General features: G+C 46.1%; 1 protein-coding gene and 1 long non-coding RNA gene across 2 annotated transcripts in view; both read right to left on the bottom strand.

Annotated features, from left to right (window-relative positions):
• Nucleotides 1-603: 603 nt before the first annotated feature.
• LOC135424653 (uncharacterized) lies at nucleotides 604-4,897 on the bottom strand. The gene is made up of 3 exons (XR_010435302.1): nucleotides 4,359-4,897; nucleotides 3,514-3,722; nucleotides 604-1,317 (listed from the first exon to the last, which is right to left on the bottom strand). It is a non-coding gene; the product is annotated as an uncharacterized LOC135424653 (long non-coding RNA).
• A 4,588-nt stretch (nucleotides 4,898-9,485) lies between these two features.
• GNA13 (G protein subunit alpha 13) overlaps nucleotides 9,486-23,245 on the bottom strand; it is a 29,373-nt gene continuing 15,613 nt past the window's right edge. The window contains exons 3-4 of the mRNA XM_064676115.1: nucleotides 18,621-18,671; nucleotides 9,486-14,224 (exon numbers count right to left, since the gene is read on the bottom strand). Coding sequence (XP_064532185.1) covers nucleotides 13,652-14,224; nucleotides 18,621-18,671 — 624 coding nt within the window. The 3' untranslated portion in view covers nucleotides 9,486-13,651. The remainder of the gene's footprint in view (nucleotides 14,225-18,620; nucleotides 18,672-23,245) is intronic.

Here is a 23,245-nt window from a genome sequence, read left to right as displayed (position 1 = left end):
TCTCCTCTCCCTGGAGCCCACACTGTGGGCAGATCCTGGCACCTGCAGACACCCTTTTACTCCTACACAGGGACTCTCGCCCCTGCAATTTTATTATTAGTCTTATAAAACACAAAGAATGAAACTGCACCAGTCTCCTGCAGCTGTGTGGGACACAGAACACCCCAGACTCGATTTAGGAGCATTCAAGAGTGATGAAGACAAACATTCCTGGATACAGGCGGCACCAGCACAGACCAAATACTGAGCATCATGTTAGCAACCGGTGTCAGCCAAGAGATACAAACATTAGCTTTTCAGTGAAGAATTTTTAGTGTGCTGGTAGTTCCCTGTCAGACAGTAAATTTTAAAATAGTCCATAGTAAATGGCAGAAAGTAACCCTTTAAATACATGAGCTTTTCTGCATATATTATACACTCTGCTTATATACTTCAGTCCAGCAGCACCTCCAGGCATTTTAATAACCATTTGTGGTTCTCCTCGAACACTTGTAGGGTTTTGGTGAACACATTTGGGTTCCTGCCACTGTTCCTCTATCATCTTCGTGCAGTCCTTGATAACAAGGTTTTCAAGACGCAACACACAAAACAAAAATGAAAGAAGAAACTTGAAGGATTTTAATGTTGAAAGACCAAAGCAAAATCGTTCTTCTCTGTCCCCTGTGTTCTGCTTCTTGTGTCTAAAAACAGTATGATTAACACTGGCGAGAAGGTTTTCAACCCCCAGCCCTCTGAGCAACACAACCCCGAATATCCTGACTCTGTAACACCTGCTTCTACTTAGCAAAACAAATAAACAGTCACTAACCACGAGTGTAACTCTCTACCACTGACATTTCTTTGCATGTCTCAGACCACAGTTTCCTTTAGAAACCCTGAACTTGTGTGCTCCTACAGTTTTTTACGTCTGTAAGGCCATAGAAAGATGAGAAAAACAAGCAAAGGCTCACAGGCAGAAGCTGTGGTATCCTACAGCAACAGCTGAGACACAAACCAACACAGGGGTTGTGAAATGCATCCTACAAGGAAGTTAGAAACTGGGGCTGGCTGGTGCACTGCACGGTGGTGAAATCCAAGCTCAGGCTCCCAGGCAGAGGTGACACCAGCAGGGACCAGGCACCTACATCCACACATCCAGCCGGGCATCCAAAGGAGCAGAGTGGCCAGAAACCTGCCCAGAGCATCCTGCTGATACCCCCCTGCTGCTGGACACCCTTGGCTCCAGGAGGCCTTGGGAATGGTGATGCTGTTGGATTGGAGATGTGCTTCTCACAGCTGTGCCTCTGGTTTCTGCAGGGCAGGGGGTGACCTTCGGCCCTGCAGAAGGGGAGGAAGGAAACAGTTGGGAGCAGCTTGTGGGACTGCCCTGCTCTGTGCCCTGTATTTGCTGTCACACAGAACCCATGGCAGCCTGCAGCTTGCTGTGTCAGGAGAGGTTTAGGTTGGATCTCAGGAAAAGGTTCTTCCCCCAGAGGGTGGTTGGCACTGACCAGGCTCCACAGGGCAGTGGGCACGGCCCCAAGGCTGCCAGAGCTCCAGGAGGGTTTGGACAACACTCTTGGGGACAGGGTGGGATTGTTGGGGTGTCTGTGCAGGTCCAGGGGTTGGACTTCAGTGATCCCTGTGGGTCCCTTCCAGCTCAGGATATTCTATTCTATTCTATTCTATTCTATTCTATTCTATTCTATTCTATTCTATTCTATTCTATTCTATTCTATTCTATTCTATTCTATTCTATATTCTATTCTATATTCCATTCTATTCTATTCTATATTCTATTCTATATTCTATTCTATATTCTATTCTATATTCTATTCTATTCTATTCACAGCCTAGGCAAGGTGCAGGGACACCAGTCCCATTCCTGCAGGTAGCTGGAGCCCTGCATCCCACCCTGCATCCCCTGACCGCGACCAGGACCAAAACCACGCCCGATTCCCTGAGCCAGAGAGCGATAAAGAGCCGGCGTTAGGGAAACCATTCCCACCTGCGGGCCCGCATCTCCCCGCGGGACGGGGCCGGGCTCTCTCCCCTGGCAGCGATTCAGAGGCGGAGGGTGCAGAGGGGCCATCGGGGCGGGGGGAAGGTGCCCGTGCCCACCCCCCCGTCCCCTCCGTGTCCCCTCTTTGCCCCTCCCGTGTCCCCCCCGATCCCGCAGCACCGCCCCGGCTGCGCGGCCCGCGCGCGTCCCCTGCCGGCCCCGCGCGGAACTGCACCGGGACAGCACGGCTCGGGATGGGATACAGGGGATGGGATACAGGGGATGGGATACAGGGATGGGATACAGGGGATGGGATACAGGGATGGGATATAGGGGATGGGATACAGGGGATGGGATACAGGGATGGGATACAGGGGATGGGATACAGGGATGGGATACAGGGGATGGGATATAGGGAATGGGATACAGGGGATGGGATACAGGGGATGGGATACAGGGGATGGGATACAGGGGATGGGATACAGGGATGGGATACAGGGGATGGGATACAGGGGATGGGATACAGGGAATGGGATACAGGGGATGGGATACAGGGGATGGGATACAGGGAATGGGATACAGGGATGGGATACGGGGGATGGGATACAGGGGATGGGATACAGGGGATGGGATACAGGGGATGGGATACAGGGAATGGGATACAGGGATGGGATACGGGGGATGGGATACGGGGGATGGGATACAGGGGATGGGATACAGGGGATGGGATACAGGGGATGGGATATAGGGGATGGGATATAGGGAATGGGGATATAGGGGATGGGATACAGGGGATGAGGATACACGAGATGGGGATATAGGGGATGGGAATATACAGGATGGGGATACAGGGGATGGGGATACACGAGATGGGGATACACGAGATGGGGATACATGGGATGGGGATATAGGGGATGAAGATATAGGGATGGGGGTATAGGGGATGGGGATATAGGAATGAGGATATACGGGATGGAGATACACGGGATGGGGATATAGGGATGAGGATACACAGGATGGGGATATAGGGGATGGGAATAAAGGGCATGGGAATATACAGGATGGGGATGCACGGGATGGAGATAAATGGGATAGGGATATATGGGATGGACACAGGTGGGACAGAAACATGAGATAGGGATATATGGGATGGACACAGGTGGGACAGAAACATGAGATAGGGATATATGGGATGGGGATACACGGGATGGGGACAGGTGGGATAGGGACACAAGGGACAGAGAGATGCTGGATGGGGACACATGGGGTAGGGACATGCAGGACAGGGACTTACAGGATGGGGACAAGCTTTTCCAAACACAAGTGAGGCTTGCTGGAAGATAGAGGAAGAATTCAGCCCATGGTTCAAATACCCACACATTAATGTTCTATTTTTCCCCCTGATAATTCCATTATTCTCTCGAGCATTTCAAAGTGACATAAATCAGGGAAAAGAGGAATCCTGAAATTCCTGGGAAGCTGAGAGACTCAATTTCACACCTCCCCTCAGGGCAGAATGATTTGTCCTGCACCTTGTCCTGAAGCAGGGTGGTATCTGCTGGACCCGAAGCTGCTGAGTGAGCAAGGCTGTTATATTTAGTGCTCAGATGTTCCTGGAATCAGTGCTGGGCTCAGATCATGGCACAGGACCATGAACATGGATCATGGTTCTCCCTCCACCTCGTAGCTCCTCCACAGTGTTTGATCTGAAGCTTGAAACTGTTACGGGCCTGAAACACAACTGGGTGCAGAGAATAATCTTGCCATGTAAGTCAAGCAAAGATCTGATGATTCTCTTATTAATACGTTCAGCTCTGAGGTATTTTTCCTGAACATTGCATTAGGAGCCCTCCCCAAGCAGTCTGGGACATAAGGATGGGGTGACATTTGTGTTCCACAAACAGAAATCCACAAGATGGAGGAAAAAAATCAGCCTGTGCTAAAGAAACGTGTGAGCCAAAGAGCTCCAGCTATGGAAATGGGAAATTACATTTAGTTTTCAGTTCGGTTTTAGATGTTTTAGTTGTTCTTTTGCTTTTAAGGAACTCTAAAACACGTGGGGTTGTGTCCCACACGACTGCCAAGATCTGGAGCTGTTTATCTACAATGGCCTGTGACTGTTACAAAAGTGAACATGGAGATGGGATGGATGAAACCCTGCCACAAAAGGGTCCTAGGGGGCCTTGTAAATCACCCTCAGAAAGAAGATAATCCAGATCTTTCTTCCAGGGATCTCCAGTGCTTTGCTCTATCTCACTCACACCTGCCTTTCCTTATCAGGGAAGCACAAAGGTGTGGGGCCGAGCTGGTTTCGCCTCACTGGAGTATCTGCAAGTGCTGGGCTGATCCCTTCTGGGGAGTGACTCATCCCACCTACCTGGGACACCACTTCAGGCTGAGGATTGCTCTCTGCAGGTGCTTTTTTCTCCCTCCTGGTGACCCTTGAAGTTGCTGGTTCCCAGGAACACTCCCTACATCTGGGCAGTGACTCTCATCCAAGGGACAGCACCTGCTCAGGGAATCACCAAGCTCCACCTCCTAGGAGAGCCAGGGCAGGAAGAGAAGGTGCCAGACTGTGTTTTCCTCCTCTGCTCTCCTTTCTTTGGCATCCTCACAGGCATTTGTCTTGCTGCAAGCAAATGATACGGGGTAGGGAGACGTGGAGTGGAAAGCCTGGCTCCAGCAGAACGGCTGGCTGGCTGCCAGATCCTTTCATATTCCACTCCTGCTCCTGTGGAGAGGGGAAAACAACACTTTACCTTGCTAGGCTTTTAGAGAGGAGCTGCTTCTGGCAATTAATTTGAATATTAAATGTCTGAATGTCCTCCATGTATTAAACCTACCGGTTCAGGCAAATGGGGTTGCCTTTCTAAAGGGAGAAATCATGGAATGGCCTGGGTTGGAAGGGACCTAAAAGATCACCTCATTCCACCCCCTGCCATGGGCAGGGAAACCTTCCACTGTCCTGGGTTGCTCCAAGCCCTGTCCAACCTGGCCTTGGACACTGCCAAGGATCCAGGGGCAGCCACAGCTCCTCTGGGCAACCTGTGCCAGGGCCTCCCCACCCTCACAGGGAAGAATTTCTTCCTAATATCTAATCTAATCTTGCTCTCTGTCCATTTAAAGCCATTTCCCCTCGTCCTGTCACTCCAGGCCCTTGGAAATAGTCTCTCTATCTTTCTTTTGGGCCACAATTAGGTCCTTGGAGTGGTGTCACTCAGCTGAGCAAGGGAACAGCCACGGACTTGCTGCTGACGTTTGCATGTGTAAAAATGTCCCTTTCCCCCAGAGGCATCCCCAGACAACAGCAGAGATGACTCTGCACTGCTTTATTGCAGTGCAATGAAAGCCACCATTTCAGTGGAAACGAGAGGAGGATTTAGAATTTGCCACAAAAAAAGTGGTAAACAAAAAAGTGTTCAGTAATATTTCACCTTGAGTATTAGAGGTGAGAGAAGGAGCAGCAGAAAGGTTTCCTGCTGTGGGCAGAGATGCAATGCCATCAGCAGGGAGGGACACTGGGAACAGAGAGAGGGAAGGAGAGCTGGAGTGGCCTCAGCTGCAGAGTCATGTCAGGCTGGTGTCCCTTTCCCAGGTAGCTTGTGGAGCACAGCAGAGGATAAAATGAGAACCATCCCCTTTCCCCCTCAAGTTTTGTAAGTGGGGATGGGAGAGGGGGAAGCAGAGTCATCTGCAGGAAAAAAAGAGGAAGTTTTCCCCTTAATTGTAGACAATTTTCAGCAAATGCCAGACATGATGTAAGAAGGCTGATGCTGCTGAAGCCTTGCTCAACTTGCCCGCCTGCAAATCCTGATGTTAGTAACTCTTGGAAAATGCTGATTTCACTGAAGTTCTTTTGTTAGCTTTTCTCTTCTTCAGGGAAAATGAAGGCTACAGCAGGAAAGGGTCATCAATTCACAGCTACTATTGGATCAATGTAAGAGAATCCAGCTCATACAGAAAAAGTGCAAAATACTGTGTCTAGGCAACCCCAGAAGGACCTGTATTGTTTATAGATACTGCCTTTTCTTCCAATAAAAGCTGAAAACAACAAACAAGTCCCAGGCACAGACTGGGGGTGCACCGAGGGCTCAGAGTTGAACCTGATGTGGGGGCTGGTGATCCCACCTCCTGTGGCACTGCCAGAACAGCCCAATGCAGGGAGTGCTGGAGGTGAGTTGCTCACTGGAGGTGAACTATTCATGGCTGGTGTCGTCCCACAAACATCATTTGCATGGTATGTGGTCAACTTGGAAACAGTCACTCATTCCCTAACCAGCACAAAGGCCGTCTGGGGGAGTGGGAATGTTAAAATAGATGTCCTCCTCCTCTTTTTCCACTACTGCTTCTTCCCCTTTGGATCTGATAAAGGGCTGTCTCTCTTCTACATCAGAGAAGTTGACTGTCTTCCAGGCTGCAGATGGCTCAGAGAGGACAGGACAGCACCTGCAGCCTGGCTGAGAGCCACCCAAGGTTGGCCTGGTGCTACATTGGAGAGAGAATCACAGAATCCCAGAATATGCTGGGCTGGGAGGGACCCACCAGGATCCTCAAATCCAACCCTCAGCCCTGCCCAGGACCATTCCCAAGAGTCACATTCTCTGCCCCAGAGGATCATCCAAACACTCCTGGAGCTCTGGCAGCCTTGGGGCTGTGCCCACTGCCCTGGGGAGTCTGGTCAGTGCCCAACCAGCCTCTGGGGGAAGAACCTTTTCCTAATATCCAACCCAAACCTGCCCCTGACACAACTTCAGGCCGTTCCCTCGAGTATCAGGCAGGGATTTGGGCTCTACCTGTCCATGGGGAGAATCCTGGGCAGGGAGTCAGCATCTTTTATACAGGCAAGATCCACTATATTGAACGTTGGAATAGGGAGTGGGAAAAACTCACTTTGGATACCGCTGGATGCATAGGGTCTTGTGCTTCCTCCTGCTCTGCAAGCACTAAATTAATAAAAACCAGTCTGCACTGATCAGCATCATCTTACTGGGTCACCATGTTTCCAACCATCCAGGCAGAGAAATGGGATTTATTCCCTCACTGGTTCTGCTGACAAACACGTTCCTGCCTTACCCTGCAGCGCCTCGGAGCCCTCCCTGCCCCGGGAACAGCAAACACGACCTGCTGCTCGCAGCCAGCGCCTGGGAGGACTCAGCCTTTAAATATTAACCTCCACATGGAGTTGGAAGCACTGCAGCAGAGCTCTGCTGGCAGCAGCCTGCCCCAAATCCAGGTTTGTCAGATCCAGTGCTCAGCAATTAATCAAACCCTTGGCTCCCTGCGTGGAGCTGAGCAGGGGCAGCAGCTCGGCCGCACGCAGGGGCAGGGACTGCGTCTCCCCCTCGCTGCACATCTCACTTGGGATGTTTTGATTCCTTATCCTCAGTTCATCTGCAGCCTGTTCACTGAACTGGGCTGAGGACTGGCTCCGTGTTTCACACCCAGGAGCAGGGATCACTCGGAAGTTGCACTCTTAGGAGTGACAGTGAGGAAGAATCCCAGAGCCCAGAAAGCTGCTGCTGGTGGAAGCTGCAGTCCAGCAGGAACCGATGTCTTGTCCCTCACGTGCATAAAAACCCAAGGGAAGAAAGCAGAGGAAGGAAATCCAGTAGCATCTGAAGTTAGGTACAAATAAAACACTATTACAAACCTTGTAGGACTTGGAATATCTGGATCCTTATTAATTCAGTAATTCCCATTTCATGCACAGCGAAAACATCTCGGCTTCTGTGGAAAACACAACCAGTCAGTGGATTAGGCACCAGAAGAACCTCAATGCCATCACCTTTTTTGTTTCAGAGGGAAAACCCAGCAGGGTCTGGGCCAGTGCAGATTCCTGTCCCATTTCCAGCTGGATTCCCCTGGGGCTGTGCTTGCCTGGCAGCTGCTCCTCAGCACTTCACCCTCAGCTGCTGCACAGCTCAGTGGTAGCTCCTCTCAGAACAGGACCAGGGGACCAGGGTCGGCTCCAGAACCGGCTCCTGCTGCTGACAGGGCAGCCAGGGACACTTTGGGCACAGCCCCACTTTTGCTCCCTCCTGTCAGTTGTTGTGTAATCACCGAGTTACTTTAACAGGAAGGAAGAGGCTTGAACACCCAACCTACGTTCAGTACGTGCAGTGAGGTGTTTTGGTAAATCAAAGGAGTTGTGAACATGAAGAAACTCCACTTGCTCACACAAATCCTGGAACACATTCCTTCCCACTTCAGCTCTTCCCACCACTTCAGCCCCTGGCACATCAGTGTGTTGAGGTTATCGGAGCCTGTGAGGGCTCCAGCTGCTGGATGGTCCAACACCACTAACCCATTCCTAAGGAGAGCTTTCATAGGATCATCACAGAATCATGGAATGGCCTGGGTTGGAAGGGACCCTAAAGCTCATCCAGTTCCAACCCCCTCCTACAGGCAGGGACATCTCCCACTAGACCAGGTTGCTCAGAGCTTTAGTCAACAAGAACTTAACTAGAAACCCACGTGAAAGTGATGCAACTACACTTGTAATACTGGGATTAAAAAACCAACTAACACAACCTGTTGAGTTCTAGATGGGTTTAGTTTTACTCCTCAGGTGGCTGGTGGCAGCTCAGGAAATAGGATGCAGTAAAAAAAAAAATCTGAAGAGACTGGATTTCAAAGTCAGAGCAACATCACAAACAGTGCTCAGATGATGTGACTGTTCCAGCACGAAAAAGTGGTCAAGAGAGGAAGTGATGATTCCTCAGAAACAGCTTCCCTAGGACAGGCAGGACCCGGAATCCAAACTGCATCATGGAGCTGGTTTAAGTTCCAGGGCGTTTGGCAGGGTTTTAACTCACTTCAGTCCACTGCACTCTGCATCCAGGTCCCGACCTGCCCACAGTAACATTCACACTGCTGAGAATTCCTACAGCTCCTGTATCCCCATCAGCAAGATAAATGCTAACACTGAGCACTAACTGCATAAACAAGGATGACTTGGGCTGAGTATTTCCGGGGATTTAGTGTCCACAGCACACCGGCCAAATCCGAAGGCTGTTGTGGAAAATGAAGCATCTCAGGCCTATAAAAACTGACAAAGGAGAAATCAATGTTTTGCTGCAAAATACTGCTTCATATTGCAGCCAGTGACCCGTTTGTCCAGGAGGCAGAGGCTGGCTTAGTCAGAGGACAGCTTAAAAAAACCCCAGTAAAATCAACTCTGCAATACTGAAATCCATAATTCATAGAGACTTGTCGCAGAGCACACCCGAGTGCCATCAATATTTTAAATACTGAGCACCAAACGGGCTGTCAAATGCAAGTCAGCATTTTCCTGGTGCCTCCCTGGCAGGGAGAGAGTCATCAGGCCCAGCAGCACCTGGAGGAGCCCTTTTAGCAGGGAGTTTGCTTGACTCTCTTACATATTTTATCTGAAAGACAAGATGTGGCAGGAGCAAACCAGCTGGCCTTTGCCAACCCCCAAAAAGAGTCCGTTGGCTGCCTCCACTCATTATTAATTTGAAAAGATGATTTCATCACACCAACATGAGGCTGTATATGTTTATTCATCGTCAGTAATTTTTGTACACAAGGCAAATATTAATAGCTGAAAGGCAACACTTTTGGAGAGTATGTACAGAGCAATGTACAAGCAAGTGTAAGGTTTTAAACTGTGAATCAATTTAACCATTTTATAAAAAGGAAGTGATGCTTTTTCTTCTAAGACCTCCCTTAGAAATAATTTATTGCCAATCTTAAACTAAAGCAAGGAGAAAAAAAAAAAATTTACAATAAAAAGTAGTCCCTGGAAAGTTTATAAAAAGTTAAACAACATATAAAATTGTAAGCCACAAACATTTATACAAAGCTAATACAAATCTTGGTTTCGTTAAAGATCTATGAGGTTGTTACAAAATATATTTTTACATAAAGGCTTCACGTAAGGTAAGCTCTCACTGCTACTGAAAGCGCAGGAAAGCAGTTTTAAATAGTCTGCAATTCAACTTATTTTCAAGTACAACGCAAAGAAATTGCAAAATGGCACTGTATTGCAATGCTGTGAAATTAAAAACTATGTTAATGGTACCATCAGAGAGACAAGACCTGTAAAGTGAAGTGGTGAACAACCGGGTACGGCACGAGCCTTCGGATGGGGCTGGGACAGGAGTGGTGGTGGGAGATGGACCTTCTGCAAGAGGAATAACCAGGGGGGTGTTCTGCTGCCCAGGGACACCCTGGACACACCCCAGGAATCCTGTCCCCAGCCCAGGGTCAGGAAGCTTGGAACACCCACCCAACCTGATCAACCTGCTGATGGGCAAAATGTAAAGCTACTTAGAGAGGAGCCCAATGAACAGCCTTTGAGATCAACCTGACTTCTTTCTAAGAGCAGTTATTCCAGAAGAAAGCTGAAGTTTCACACAAACTGATGGCTTACGCTCCCACATACAATATATTAAAAAATGTGAAATTTTACCAAGCCCTGATGAACAGCCACAGTTTTTAGGTATCAATCATCTCATTTAACACCCTGCAGGAGGGAACAGTCGCTGAAACACCAATTTCACCTTCAAGTACAGGGAGGTTGTACAAGGCAGTGGTTCATCTCCACAGGGTCAGTGATCTATGGAACAGAGCTCACTCCAGCAGAGAACTAAGAAATTTAGGGAAACTTGATTTTCTGGAAAACTTGATTTTGTACCTGCTTTCCCACCTTCACCAGAAATGCATCCCAACCTTGTACCACAGACTGGTTTCCACGAGGAAGCTTCACTCTCCCTAGACAACTGTCACTTGTTTGGTTCCTTGTACCAAAATTATGTCCTGCAATAAAGAAATGATATTTAGAAATAAATCTGAAGGGCAATACAACCATCCACACTGTGCTCCATTCGAGAGCTGATGAAGAGTGAGTCTGAAGGTGGCCAAGGGCGATGATTTGGGGGTTTTGGCCATATTTTAACACAGGAACCATGTAAACAGGTACATCCAGGTGTGTTGTCTCACCCCCCTCTCAAGAACAGGGAGTGGAAAACCCAAGTGATCTGACTCAGTTATTTAATTAAATCAATTAATTTCTGCCTGAGATTCATATAGTGCTTATCTGCCAGGGCCTACAAGTGACCCAGCACTGGGGTCCCCCCTACTCTCTTACAGGCCCTGGGGTTCACAGGGACAGTGATCTGAGAGGATTAAAACCAAGGATTTTTGGGGTGGTTCAGAGAGAAGCTGCTGAATATGATCCCCACTTTGGCCAAGGTCAGAAGTGCCCAATGCCTTGGCTGCATCCTTAGACTGACATCAGTTTGAAAGATCTTCAGTAAATTAACAGGTCCCTTGACACAAAATTCATCATTATTTTACATAAATTTGTTTAAATAAATCCCTGGTAATCGTCCTATCATCCACTACCAGTTTTTAGTTTTTCTGCAATCATCTGGTCTGACATCCTCCAAAGCACATACTGCAGACCTCTCCAAATTAACTGTTTTATTCAGAGATAAGTCTCTTTTTTGAAAAGAAACTTGTTCAGACAACTGTCAGCAAAGGAAAAAAACCAACCCAACTCCTCATCTTGTTGACAGGGTGGGGTATGGATTTGTTCAGGTTCTGCTTTCCAGCACTGGACTTTGGAGGCCACCAGAGGTTTGTGTCTGCTCATAGAGCACTTAAAGCCCAACCAAATCAATCATTATCCTTCTCCAAAGGATGGCCAGTCCTTGAAAGAGCCTCACTGTCTTTCCTAAGGTCTCTAGTTCATCCTCCTTCTTGAAATGCTCACATATGAACTCACCAAATCAGAAATAATTCATGTCCAGTATAGAAGCAAAATCTACATTAAATATCCCCATCTAAAATTCTATTCATCCTCCCGACATCAGTGCTGCATCCAGACTTTAGGACTATGTTTAGATTCTGCACTGTGACTTCTCCCAAGCTCTTTTCAAAGTTCTTTCCTCCCAAGATAGTGCCTGATGACCAGAATCACAGACTAACCTATGGCTACTCATTGGATGATATAAAAAAATAGAGGTCTTTCAAAGCACCTAACTAAATAAAAATACACTATTCCCCCTCTGCTGCCAGGAGAACGAGGTACAGAGATGTTAATACAACTTACAATCACAGTAAGTAAAGGCTAAGTTCAGGAGACAGGCAGCTTTCCTATGTCCTGGCAGGGACACCGTGTCCCACCGCTCGCCACGTGCAAGGGATGTGAATGAGAATTCACTGAGGGGTTGGCCACCATCATGATCCACAGGAATTGGTTCCACGGGGCAAAGGGGCAGCTGAACTGCCCCCATGACACTACAGCCTGGGGGAAACGTGGCAGCTGCACTAACTTCTGAAACACAGCAGCTCACTGTGGTTTTGCAGTGTGCCACAGGGTATGTGAGCATTGCTTTATTTTCATTGGGTTTTATTATTATTATTATTATTATTATTATTATTTCTTTTCATCACATGGCAACACTAACAACCACCTCCCTCCCCCAAAATAAAAGAAATAAAACTGCAATGGAACTTTGGGTAAAACAGTCACAAGCAGCACTCTGGGAGATGCTGTGCGACGTATTTGGCTCAAGTACACTTAGGACTGCTTAGACCCCACTGGAAAGTCTCAGAAAGAACCTCATCAGCTGAAGCACGTTCTGCTGGGACACATTTCTTTTTGTTTGTTTGTTTTTTTCCAGAAAAAAAACATTCATCTCCACGGTGTCAGCTACACAAGGCCTCTGCTGGGAACTCATAAGGCCACTGAAAATACCAGAGGAGGACAGAACACAAGGAGGCACTTAGGTTTGCAAGTACTTCTCTCCATCACCAGGCGTTACTGACTCCGAGGAGGCAGCTTGGAAGGAGCTGGGAATTCAAACAAACCAGTGCTAAGTTAAAGCGCTTCGAGAACGGGTTACCCACGTGGAACATCTGCTTAGTGAAGACATGAAACACAAGCTGAGCTTGCTCCCCCTTCCCACATCAGAATGTCCAGAGGACCAGACCAGAGTGCTCTGTGCTTTGCCATGGCTCCGAGACGTACGGACAACGCCGGAGTGAATCCGTGTACTGTGCCAACCACTAACCCCTCGTCCCTGGACTCAGCACTTCCTGCCAGACATGTCTGAAGCTCCCAATTTTAAGCATTTTTAAAGCATCTCCTATTCAAACCCAAGGGTAAGGTTTGTACTTGAACAGGAAGTACGTTACGCCCAGGGATCCGCGCTTTGAACAGATGATTCCAGCAAGGGATTGATGGGATTTCTAACCAAAATAGACCTGAGAAATCATAAGTCAGCTATGGTATCACAGTCTTTGTAATGAAGTTAGATGTGAAAAGTTTCTCCCCCCACCCCTAAATTACTGCCACAGTCTAATAATTGCAACAATTTCATGGAAGTCTGGACTTGGAATTCTGAATTTTCTAGGATGATATACATGTTTGTAAAAGGTCAAATTTACCACTTTACAGGTAACTTAGACATAGATCTGCTATAAAATTACAACTTGAGTCATCTTGAAGCTACACTGGAAGAGATTTAAGCCTGAATTTCTGCAGAAATTGGCAATAATGTGTTCAGCAGCAGCTTTTAGCCACATATCAAGAAGTCTGACAGGATCTGGATTTCTCTACTCCTGCTGTAAACTTCTAGTTAAAAAAAAAAAAAAAAACAACACACGAGAGTTACTGAAACAAGAATGTCCTTCTGCACATCACTGTAACATGAGCTGCTTGAGGTTGTCGTGCAGGATGGTATCCTTGACATCACGGAAAACTAGCCGGATGTTCTCTGTGTTAATAGCAGTGGTGAAGTGGTGGTACAGGGGCTTCTGCTGCTGGTCCCGGCGTTTCGTGCGAAAACAATCCACCAGGAATTTTTGGACATCTGTTAAGCAGTGGGGATCCCCTTCGAACTCTGGGAAATAGTCTTTGATGCTCACTTTCTGTACTTTTTCCTCAAGCAAGTCCGTCTTGTTTAGGAAGAGGATGATTGAGACGTTGCTGAAAACCCGGTTATTGACTATTGTTTCAAAAATGTTCAGGGACTCGGTGAGGCGGTTTGTTTGCCGGTCCTCCATGAGCACCTGGTCGAATTCACTGGAGGAGACGAGGAAGAGGATGGACGTGACGCTGTCGAAGCACTCGAACCACCGCTTCCGCTCCGACCTCTGCCCGCCCACATCGACCATTTTGAAAGGGACATTTTTGATTTCGAAGTCGTACTCGTGGATCCCTTTGGTGGGTCTTCGTGCCAGCAGGATGTCTTGCTGTGAGGGAAGGTAATCCTAAAAAAAAAAAAACAGTAAAGGAGAGTTTGCAGATTATAGGCTACAATCACGGGCATGGTGGAGCTGCAATGGAGAGAGCAGGTGGCAGAGGAACAACACGAGGTTTTCAATAATCAGACCTGTATTTACATGCTAACACTGGAGCTTTTGGGAAAGATCTGGAGTCCAGAACAGGAAACACATCAATATTACATCAAAATATGTACCCCAGAGAAATGAAGCTCTCCATGACAAAGATCCATGAATAACCTGGGAGGTGAACCAGCAATTCCTCATGCCCGTTTCCCTTGTTCTGGATTACTCTGTGCTTTATTCATCCTCTCCTCACAAAGTTGGGGAACACGCTGGCTGCCAACACTGCAATGCAGCAAATGGGTTCTAAAACAGGTTTCCCAAATCAATAACCAGGGTATATCCTGTTCCAACTGTGGGCTCTCTGCTCCTCCCAGGCTCTCCTGCACATTGCACGACTGCTTCCAGTGCAAAAGAGCAGCTCACTAAGTGATTTTAAGGCAACCAATTATGCCTGAAAAGCAAAACTTAAGCAGCTTATTGTGTTTGTGCCATGGATCTTTTGCATTCAGCTGTCTCGGTCCAAAAAGTCACTCTATTAGCTGTGTGCCACACCAGTGAGCTCACACTGCCTGGCTTTGTCCAAAATTCACTGTGCCATGAGCAGAACAGGAGAGGAACCAGGCAGCTGGGGACAGCAGCCTCTTCCCAGAGCACAGCCTGGAGGGCACACAGCTGCACCCTGAACTTCTCCAGCCCACCTTTCCCCAGAATTCAAGAGGCAGGAATTCTGCCTCTTTTTTGACTATTTTTTGACTGTTGTATGAACATCATCGATGGATGCAGATGCTCCAGGATGATGAACTCTTATTAGTCAGCTTTTGACAGCATGAAATTCAAGACTTGGACTGGGGATTTCTTCATTCCTAGAATTACACTTTTGCATCTGCTCCAAGTCCTTCTGCTATCTGCAAGGAGCATCTCTCCCAGACAGCTGGCTGTGCTGGAGCTTAAAGCCTTGTTGTTCACTTGTTGTGGAAACTGTTCCTCACATTTTTCCAGCATTTCTCACAACTTCAGAGAGCGCTGTTTAGGTTTTGGAATTTCAGTCTCCTCTTAGTGAATGATCTATGATATTCCTTTGACAGTGCCAGTTCCCAGACTTGGAGCTTTTATAAAGACGTGTGAGACCATGGTCCAGAAAGTCTGATTCAAGCAGTCGGCTGGGCGGGGGAACAAACACAACTCCATGGCCACTTCAATACTTGTATCCCAAGTTTAAGGCAAGTTCAAGCCACAAAAATAAAATCTAAAAATCATGGAGTGCAACATTACAAAAATTCAAACATCACTTTGCTTTACCATGTAGGCTCCAAAGTGAAACCAGGGAGAGATGGCTTTGTCTGAGCTCTGGGTTCTTTATCCGAGCTGCCCATGACTAAGGTGCTGATTTTTATTGTGGCACAAATTACAAAGCAGCTCTGAAGCACAGGATCCCCACCCTGGGCCTTTGCTGCAGCACTGCTACACATCAAACCCCACACCACCTAAACCTGCAGGAGAGCTCAACAGCTAAAGCAGGATCGAGTTCTCCCCAAACTGAGCAGCAGACGTGCTGCCACTCCCTTGTCTGAGTAAATGAAGCAACTTTAAAGGGTGGTAAGACTTTTCTTTTTATTAAATTTATCTTGGGTCTTTCCTACCAAAATTGTAGAGGGGAAAACAATCAGAAGAATAGAGCAGTAACTGTATCAAATGTCACTGGGCACATGTGAAGGGATTTTGAGCAAAGCTGACTGTCAACATGTAGGCAAGAGGTTCAATTCTTATTTCAACTTTCAAATGGGGATATGAATTCTTTTGTTGTTCAGGAAGTTAGTCTCAAGTTCTCAGAACAAAAGCAGAAAGTCTTAGGAAAGCTCAGGAGTGACTGAAATTATTAAATCATGTAAATAAATAAAAGCAATTAATATAATAGGCAAAGCCATATGTACCTTCAATACTGAAACAAGAGCACAAAGCAAACTCTCCGGGGAGTTGACCTGTAATGTTTATTCAGTAAAGCTTTCAAGAACAAGGAGCTTATCCCTGGAATTCCTGACAAATTCCCTCTCAAGTACTATTACTCATTGAAAACTCCTACCACACTTGTAACCACAAACAGAATCCTTTCAAGTGCTTTCAAGTTCTACACGCACAGAAGACACACAGAAGAAACACCACGGTCTTAAAGGTCCCTTCCAACCCAAACCATTCCCTGACTCTCTGTTTTATCCTGGATATTGGCTACTCTGATGCAACAGACAGCAAAGGAGTGCTCTGCAAGACAAGTGTGGGTATCCAGCCATCATCTGGCTCCAGGAAACCAAACAGAACAACTCCTAAGAAACCTTCCAGTATTTTAGTTATCTTTTTGAAGGATGGTTATGTTTTTCTCCTTCTCCAGATCCTTGGGATACTGGCAGTTTGCCACTTGCTGGCCCTTTTCTCAGTGTTGATCCCATTCTCCACATCTTTAGGCTGCAGCATTAAGTGAATATTTTCCTTGGATGGCAGTGAGTATTATTTTCCAAGTTCAATGTTTTGCCATTGTCAATCAGTGTCTTTCCTGCAAGCATCCCCATATAGACACTGATTTGGAACATGTGCCTCCTTCCTGAATTATCTCCTTCCCCAGATCCACTGCAGTCTGTTTCTTCTAAAGGAGTCCTTTTGGGTATCACATCACAGTTTGCCTAGTTAAGATTACAATTTAAGGCATGACTAAGATCCAATCACAACATGGAAAGCAACATCTCTCTGTGAGATATTTTGAATACATATAGTCTGCACTGGCAGTTGAAACAACAACAAACAGTTGCAAGGAATCCAAGAGATCCCACACACGTATGCCTGTCAGATACTCTTTTTTTTTTTTTGCTGATTGATTAAATCTGAACATTAAGTTCTTTTCCCTCTGTGCTGTTATCAGCTCCTTTTTGGCAACAGGCACACGAGTGGCAGATCTGTGTGTTTATAAGCAACTTAGTTGCAGGTCAGCCCAGTTGCATCAGATAAGAACAGTAAAATACTTACATTAATACAGCTTGGGGAAATATTCATTAGATAAATCTTGCATATAGATAAGAATAAACCAGAAGAACCTATCAAATCTTTTACTCAGGAACAAAACTTAGTCCTTTTTTCCTCAAAGACTTAACATTTTCTACAACAGAAGATCTTGATGAGTTCCTCTGATTCTCAACACCACTTGGTCTAACCTGAAGCTGGAAAAGCTGTAATTCAGAGTTCACAGCATTCCCACGGCAACATCACACTATAGTTAAGTGTGTGTATATAAAAACATTAAAAAAACTCAACTAGTGACTAAGTTTTACACTTTAAACAAAGAATGGACCAAAGTTTCTAAATAAAGAACTTTGAAATGAAGCTGCAAAACTCTTTATCCAACTGTGCTGGGGAAGAAAACCAAACCATTCAGAACTCAAGTGGCACTGGATTCAAAGACCACCAGAAATCCACCACTGGCAGAGAGTTTAGCAGTTCATTAAAGCAAGTGCAGTTCTCCTCCTGAGTGCAGGTCTTATAACTCCAGACCAAATCCTAATTCAGAGAGCAAGTGCTGGAGTTCCCAAGCCAGAGGTCTGGGAAGCGCCTGCGTTCCGCACCGGTGCTCCGGTCAGAACAGTGACAGTTCAAAGCAGAGAAACAGCCTGGATTAAAATCAAATTTTTATCTGTTAAAGGCAAAAAGAAAAATGAAATTAAGCATGATGTAACGGGGCTCAATTGAAGTGGTTTGGATTCCTTCAGTTGTTAGCCATCAGCTGGAAAGGACCACAGAGAAACTGCCTCCCCACAGAGTTCAAGCACCATCCCATTTTAAAGGCAGTTTTTCCACAGGCCATTCCTGCAATACACAACCCAGACTATCAGCAAACAACTTCATTATTCAAGCAATAACTAACAGTTCTATAAAAAAAGTATTCTACAGAAACTTCAGCTTTTTCCTCAGAGACTACTGGCCTGTGATTTAACTCAAGTGTTCCTAAATGGATATGTAAACCCAAACCCAGTCATTTTTGGGTATCATTTAGTGTTGAGGGGCTATTTTAACAGTCTTCTGACTGGACAATCATTTGTAACTTGTTTTTTGCTCAATTTTGACAGAACTTTTATTTCCAGAAAGTCTCCTGGCCCTTGCACTGCCTTGTGTTTTTGACATGTCAGTGATGAACTGCTGAGATAATGCAACAGTCAAAGTTAACTAAAGATAAAGTTATTAGAGTAGACACTGATTACATTTCATCTACTTAAAACCCAGAGATCACAAAGACAACTTAATACTCAAGACTGGAAAGAAAAATAAAAAAAGAACTTACTTGTTCTCCAAGTTTATCCAAGTTGTCCAAGAAATACTTTACAGATTCCCCCTAAAAACAAATCAAACAGTTATTTAAATAAGCGACGTATTTGATCCCAATAGTTTACATTCTGAAGTCCAGATAATTTACCAAAATCTACATTTAAGTGTTGTAAGCTTTAATCACTGTCATTTTTAAAAGCAGCTAAACTAAGAACACAACTGATGATTTATTCTTAGGCCAGTTAATATTTAAGCTTAAAAGCATAAGAAGGCACATTTATAATAGTTACATTCTTTCCAAGTTTAGACTTGATAAATAAATCCAAGTATTATCCACAGGGAGCATCAATGAAGCAGCCACACCTTCCTTATGAAAAGAAACATTCAATCCCTCTAAGGCTTTGCAAGTGTGCACACACAGACATTCAGGTATGGGGATTAATCACTGGAGAAAGTTAATTTATAACTGCAGTGCCACACGATCCATTCCCACAGGTACTTCCCCGGAGCACAGGGAATGACGAGCACAACAGAGGATGAGAAACCACAACACATGGAGCCTTTCACTCAGGTTTCCCATCAGACACCAAGCTGGACCAGAATTCCTTCCTCTGGGAGGAAGGAGCAGAGCTCCAGGGTGCTGTACTGCATGGGATCACATCTGCTGTACAGGTATTCCAGGTTATTTTCTGGATCCAAGCCAGCACTGTCCTGGCAAATAGTACCTGCAGTTTGTAATCCCTCCACTAATGCGGAACTAAAGAGTTTTCCATGGTAAGCCTGAACTACAGTCAACCCTGCAGGACTCCATCAGGGTGCTGGGATTAGAGAGGAATTCTTACATGGATACTGCTGCACCTGAATTCAACTGCAGCAGGTAATGTACTGAGGAATTCCTTGCAGAGGAAAGCAGCACCTCTTTAGGGTTCTCAGCATCCTCACAGAAGCACAAACTGCTTCCTTTTGAAAGCTCCTGATGACCAGCTGTAACTTATTTACTTTACAGTAAGTGCAGAAAAGAAACCACCTGTGTTTTCACTCTGCAGATGGAAAAGCAAGAATTCTGAGTGAGTTTGCTTGATGAGAAATTCAAGCAGCATCCGAAACCAGGGTGATACATCTAATCCAGACAAGTGAATTAGGACAGGAGTTACACCCTGATAACGACTTCCCCTCACTTCAATCTGAACTCTGAAAACTTATCTGGAATGAATATCAAACCTCACTATTAAATTGTGCCACCGAAGCATCTACCCTACCTACCTAGGGGAGGGTAAATAACAGGCCAAAAAGGGTTCTGGCAGACACATAAGCAAGGGTTTTTTGCAAATTTTCCAGGTACTAAAATAAGTTACATAACACAAGTAGATACCACACCTTGAAGTGTGCAATTTGAACATCAACTCTTAATGAGGCAAGACTGGGGCTCTGGTTGAAACATGCCTTGTGCTCGACACACCTGCAGGGAAAGAGTCCAACACACCTCTACTACCTTCCCTTCCCTTCTGTTTGGCTCAGCTGTCCCAGTTTTCTCTGGGATGACAAACTGCAGCAATAACACTAACCAGTTTAGTGGCACTCAGCACCTACTGCTTGCCATGACAGCAGTATTGTACAACTACATCTTTTTCAGCACCCATTCTAGCCTCAATCCTGTAAGGAAAGTGTAAAGGGAAGAGCATTCCTATTTCACAGAAAATAAACAACCCTGATGCACAAATCCATCAAGCTTCCCAAGCAGGAGTAACAGGATCAGAATTCAGGCCTTCCAAGTGCTAAAACCACTGTCCGTAGATGAGTATTAAGGCAAAATAAAATTTAAGGTCAGATTTAATTTCTTTTTTAGGTGCCAGTAGGAGCTGGCAACCTGCCCTTCCCCACAGGGCTACATACAAATCAGCCAGATTCCAGACTCATTAAGTGGAGGTATTTATTCTAGAATACCTGGGCCTCAGAGGCTGTAAGTATTTGTGTGTGTGTAGGCAAACATGTATTTTCATCTCAGATAGCTCTTTTTTATACTACTTACAGCAATGTCTACTCCCTAAAGAACCATTAACTCCACAGCACTGGAATACATAAGTCACTACCCTTCCTTTAAGTCTCAGGGCTCACTGCTACTGCAACAGATTGAGCAGTTGGGACAGACAAACTACAGCCTGGAAAGGTCAGAAAACACCCCCCAGAAGCAGCTTCCTAAAAGAGGGGATTTCCTGAAATCACAAATGCAAAATACAGGGGCCTGCAGCAACAGCAACGCTCCAGAGCCACGTGACACAGCAAAGTCACTGCCGGGAGGAACGGCAAGAAACCGGCTCTGCTTCCCGGGCTGTCACCGACCAGAGCCAACAGCAGACAAGTATCAGGGTGGCCATGCTGAAACTCAAGAGACTGAACTCTAAAATCAACCAATTACAAGGATAACACAGCTAATACAGCAGTGACATACCAGCTTCCTGCCTGCACATCATCAGCTCAATCACTGGGCTCTCACCTCATGAAAATCTATTCGGACAACAAACCCAACACACCAAGTGCCATCAACATGACTCAACTCTGCATCCAAGGACAACAGCTGTTCAATCATTGGATGTTACCAATTTGCATGGCATCCAGAACCTTGAACAGCTTCAAACTCCTCTGTTCTTCCACCCACCCTTCCACACCACAGCTACAAGGCAGGGCCCCGACTAGTGGGGATTTTCTGTCTGCCCTGGCCACGTTGGTAGCAGCAGGGTGAGCTCTGCTAACTACAGACACCGCCGAGCAGCAAACCACCTTGGTGAACAGATCCTTATCAGAATGCACTACCACAGAACCAAAGAGTTTTGACCCATTTAAACAAGCTTCAAAAAGGCAGCATCACAAAGCAGCCAAGCAAGACTTCCAGTCCCTTTCCAAAAGGGTGAACCTACGTATTTTGTGCAAAAATTAAGAGAAAACACTGAAAAACCCACAACACAACAACCAAGGGAAGTCTTAATGCCACCAATTTTTAAAAATTGGTAAGAAAATGATCCAGTCACATCCCTGTAAAACAGATCCAAAGACCACTTGGTAGATACAGAACTACATTTCTCTCAGTAAATTCATGACAGTGAGTGTATTTAAATGTCCGTATTCAACAGACACTTGTCACACCTAAAATTTCCCCTTAGACAAACTGTAAACTCTCTGGTTTACCCAAGATGAGTAGAAAAAAGAGTCTGGGTTTCCCCCCTCTGCCCCACTAACTCCAGTGTGGCTCACCACGTCCAGCCCTGCCACGTGGCTGCCCCTCAGTCAACCTGTGGCTGTCACGCCACAAAGGAGCCACACCGAGGACAAAATCTGTACAGAACTGGGAAACTGCAGGATCTGCCCCCAAGGAAAAACTGCAGCTCTCCATCACATTCCTGTTGTCTTCACACCCACGTTCTGTGAGCACATAGGACGGAAATTTAAAGATTAGCTAAAAATATATAGTGATGTCCCCAGGACAGGAAGGACCTTGACCTGTTGGAGCGAGTCCAGAGGAGGCCACCAAGATGATCAGAGGGATGGAGCACCTCTGCTGTGAGGAAAGGCTGAGGGAATTGGGAATGTTCAGACTGGAAAAGAGAAGGCTTTGGGATGATCTAATTGTGGCCTTCCAGTACCTGAAGGAGCTGACATGAAAGATGGAGAGAACTACCTACAAAGAGCCTGGAGCGCCAGGACAGGAGGGAATGGCTTCCTGCTGACAGAGTAGGTTTAGATTGGATATTAGGAAAAAATTCTTGCCTGTGAGGGTGGTGAGGCCCTGACAGGAAACTGTGGCTGCCCCATCCCTGAAAGTGTTTAAGGGCAAGTTGGACAGGGCATGGAGCAACCTGGTCTTGTGGAAAGTGTCCCTCCAAACCCTCCTGTGATTCCATGTGATAGTCTTTAACTAGTCACAGCTGAACTTTTTTTTAAATGCAGGTGAACCCTTTAAAGTAATTTTTACAGTTGAGCAGTTCTGAACTGCAAACCTCTGTGGCTTGGCTGAAGGTGAGCAGCGACCTGTGACACTGCAGACACCAACCATCCCACAGCACCTGACTTGTGCCCTGCCCTGCACTTAAAGCACAGCCCAAAGATGCCCATACGAGTGGCAAAACCAAACACAGGCTTGAGCACATGAATACTGATGTACTGCAATAAAGCAAACTTCTTGAACACCCCCCAATACAACAGAATGAACCACCTACACATCAGCTCCAAAGACCTTCCGGTGTTACATGAGAGTGCTTTGGCTGTTTTAAACACTATTGTATCACATTGGGATATCAGATCTTAAGCAGTCCCTCTGACTGCTTGTAGCAGATGCCCTTTTTTGTTCAGATGGAATATACACATCTCAGCTGCAGCCCTTCAGCCTCCTCCTGATTCAGAAATGCATGTAAACCACAGGAAGTTGACTGTTAAATAGCTTTATTCATAACTGTCAAGTATTCCATTTTCAGAAAGGTTTGAGTCAAACCAGCCTCTGTGCCTCTCGGAGCCTTGTGATCCTCACTGAGAGAGCCAAGGCAGTTCATCATGAACGTGATTTACAAGAAAACACACCTAAATCATGCTCCTATCGAGGTGATGTTACCACAACAGCTTCCCTTACAACGCTGCATCTACTGTAACTAC

Source organism: Pseudopipra pipra, chromosome 19 (assembly GCF_036250125.1).
Source record: "Pseudopipra pipra isolate bDixPip1 chromosome 19, bDixPip1.hap1, whole genome shotgun sequence".
NCBI classification, from domain to species: Eukaryota; Metazoa; Chordata; class Aves; order Passeriformes; family Pipridae; genus Pseudopipra; species Pseudopipra pipra.
Note: the sequence above shows the minus strand (reverse complement) of the source record. Positions and strands in the feature narration are given on the sequence as shown.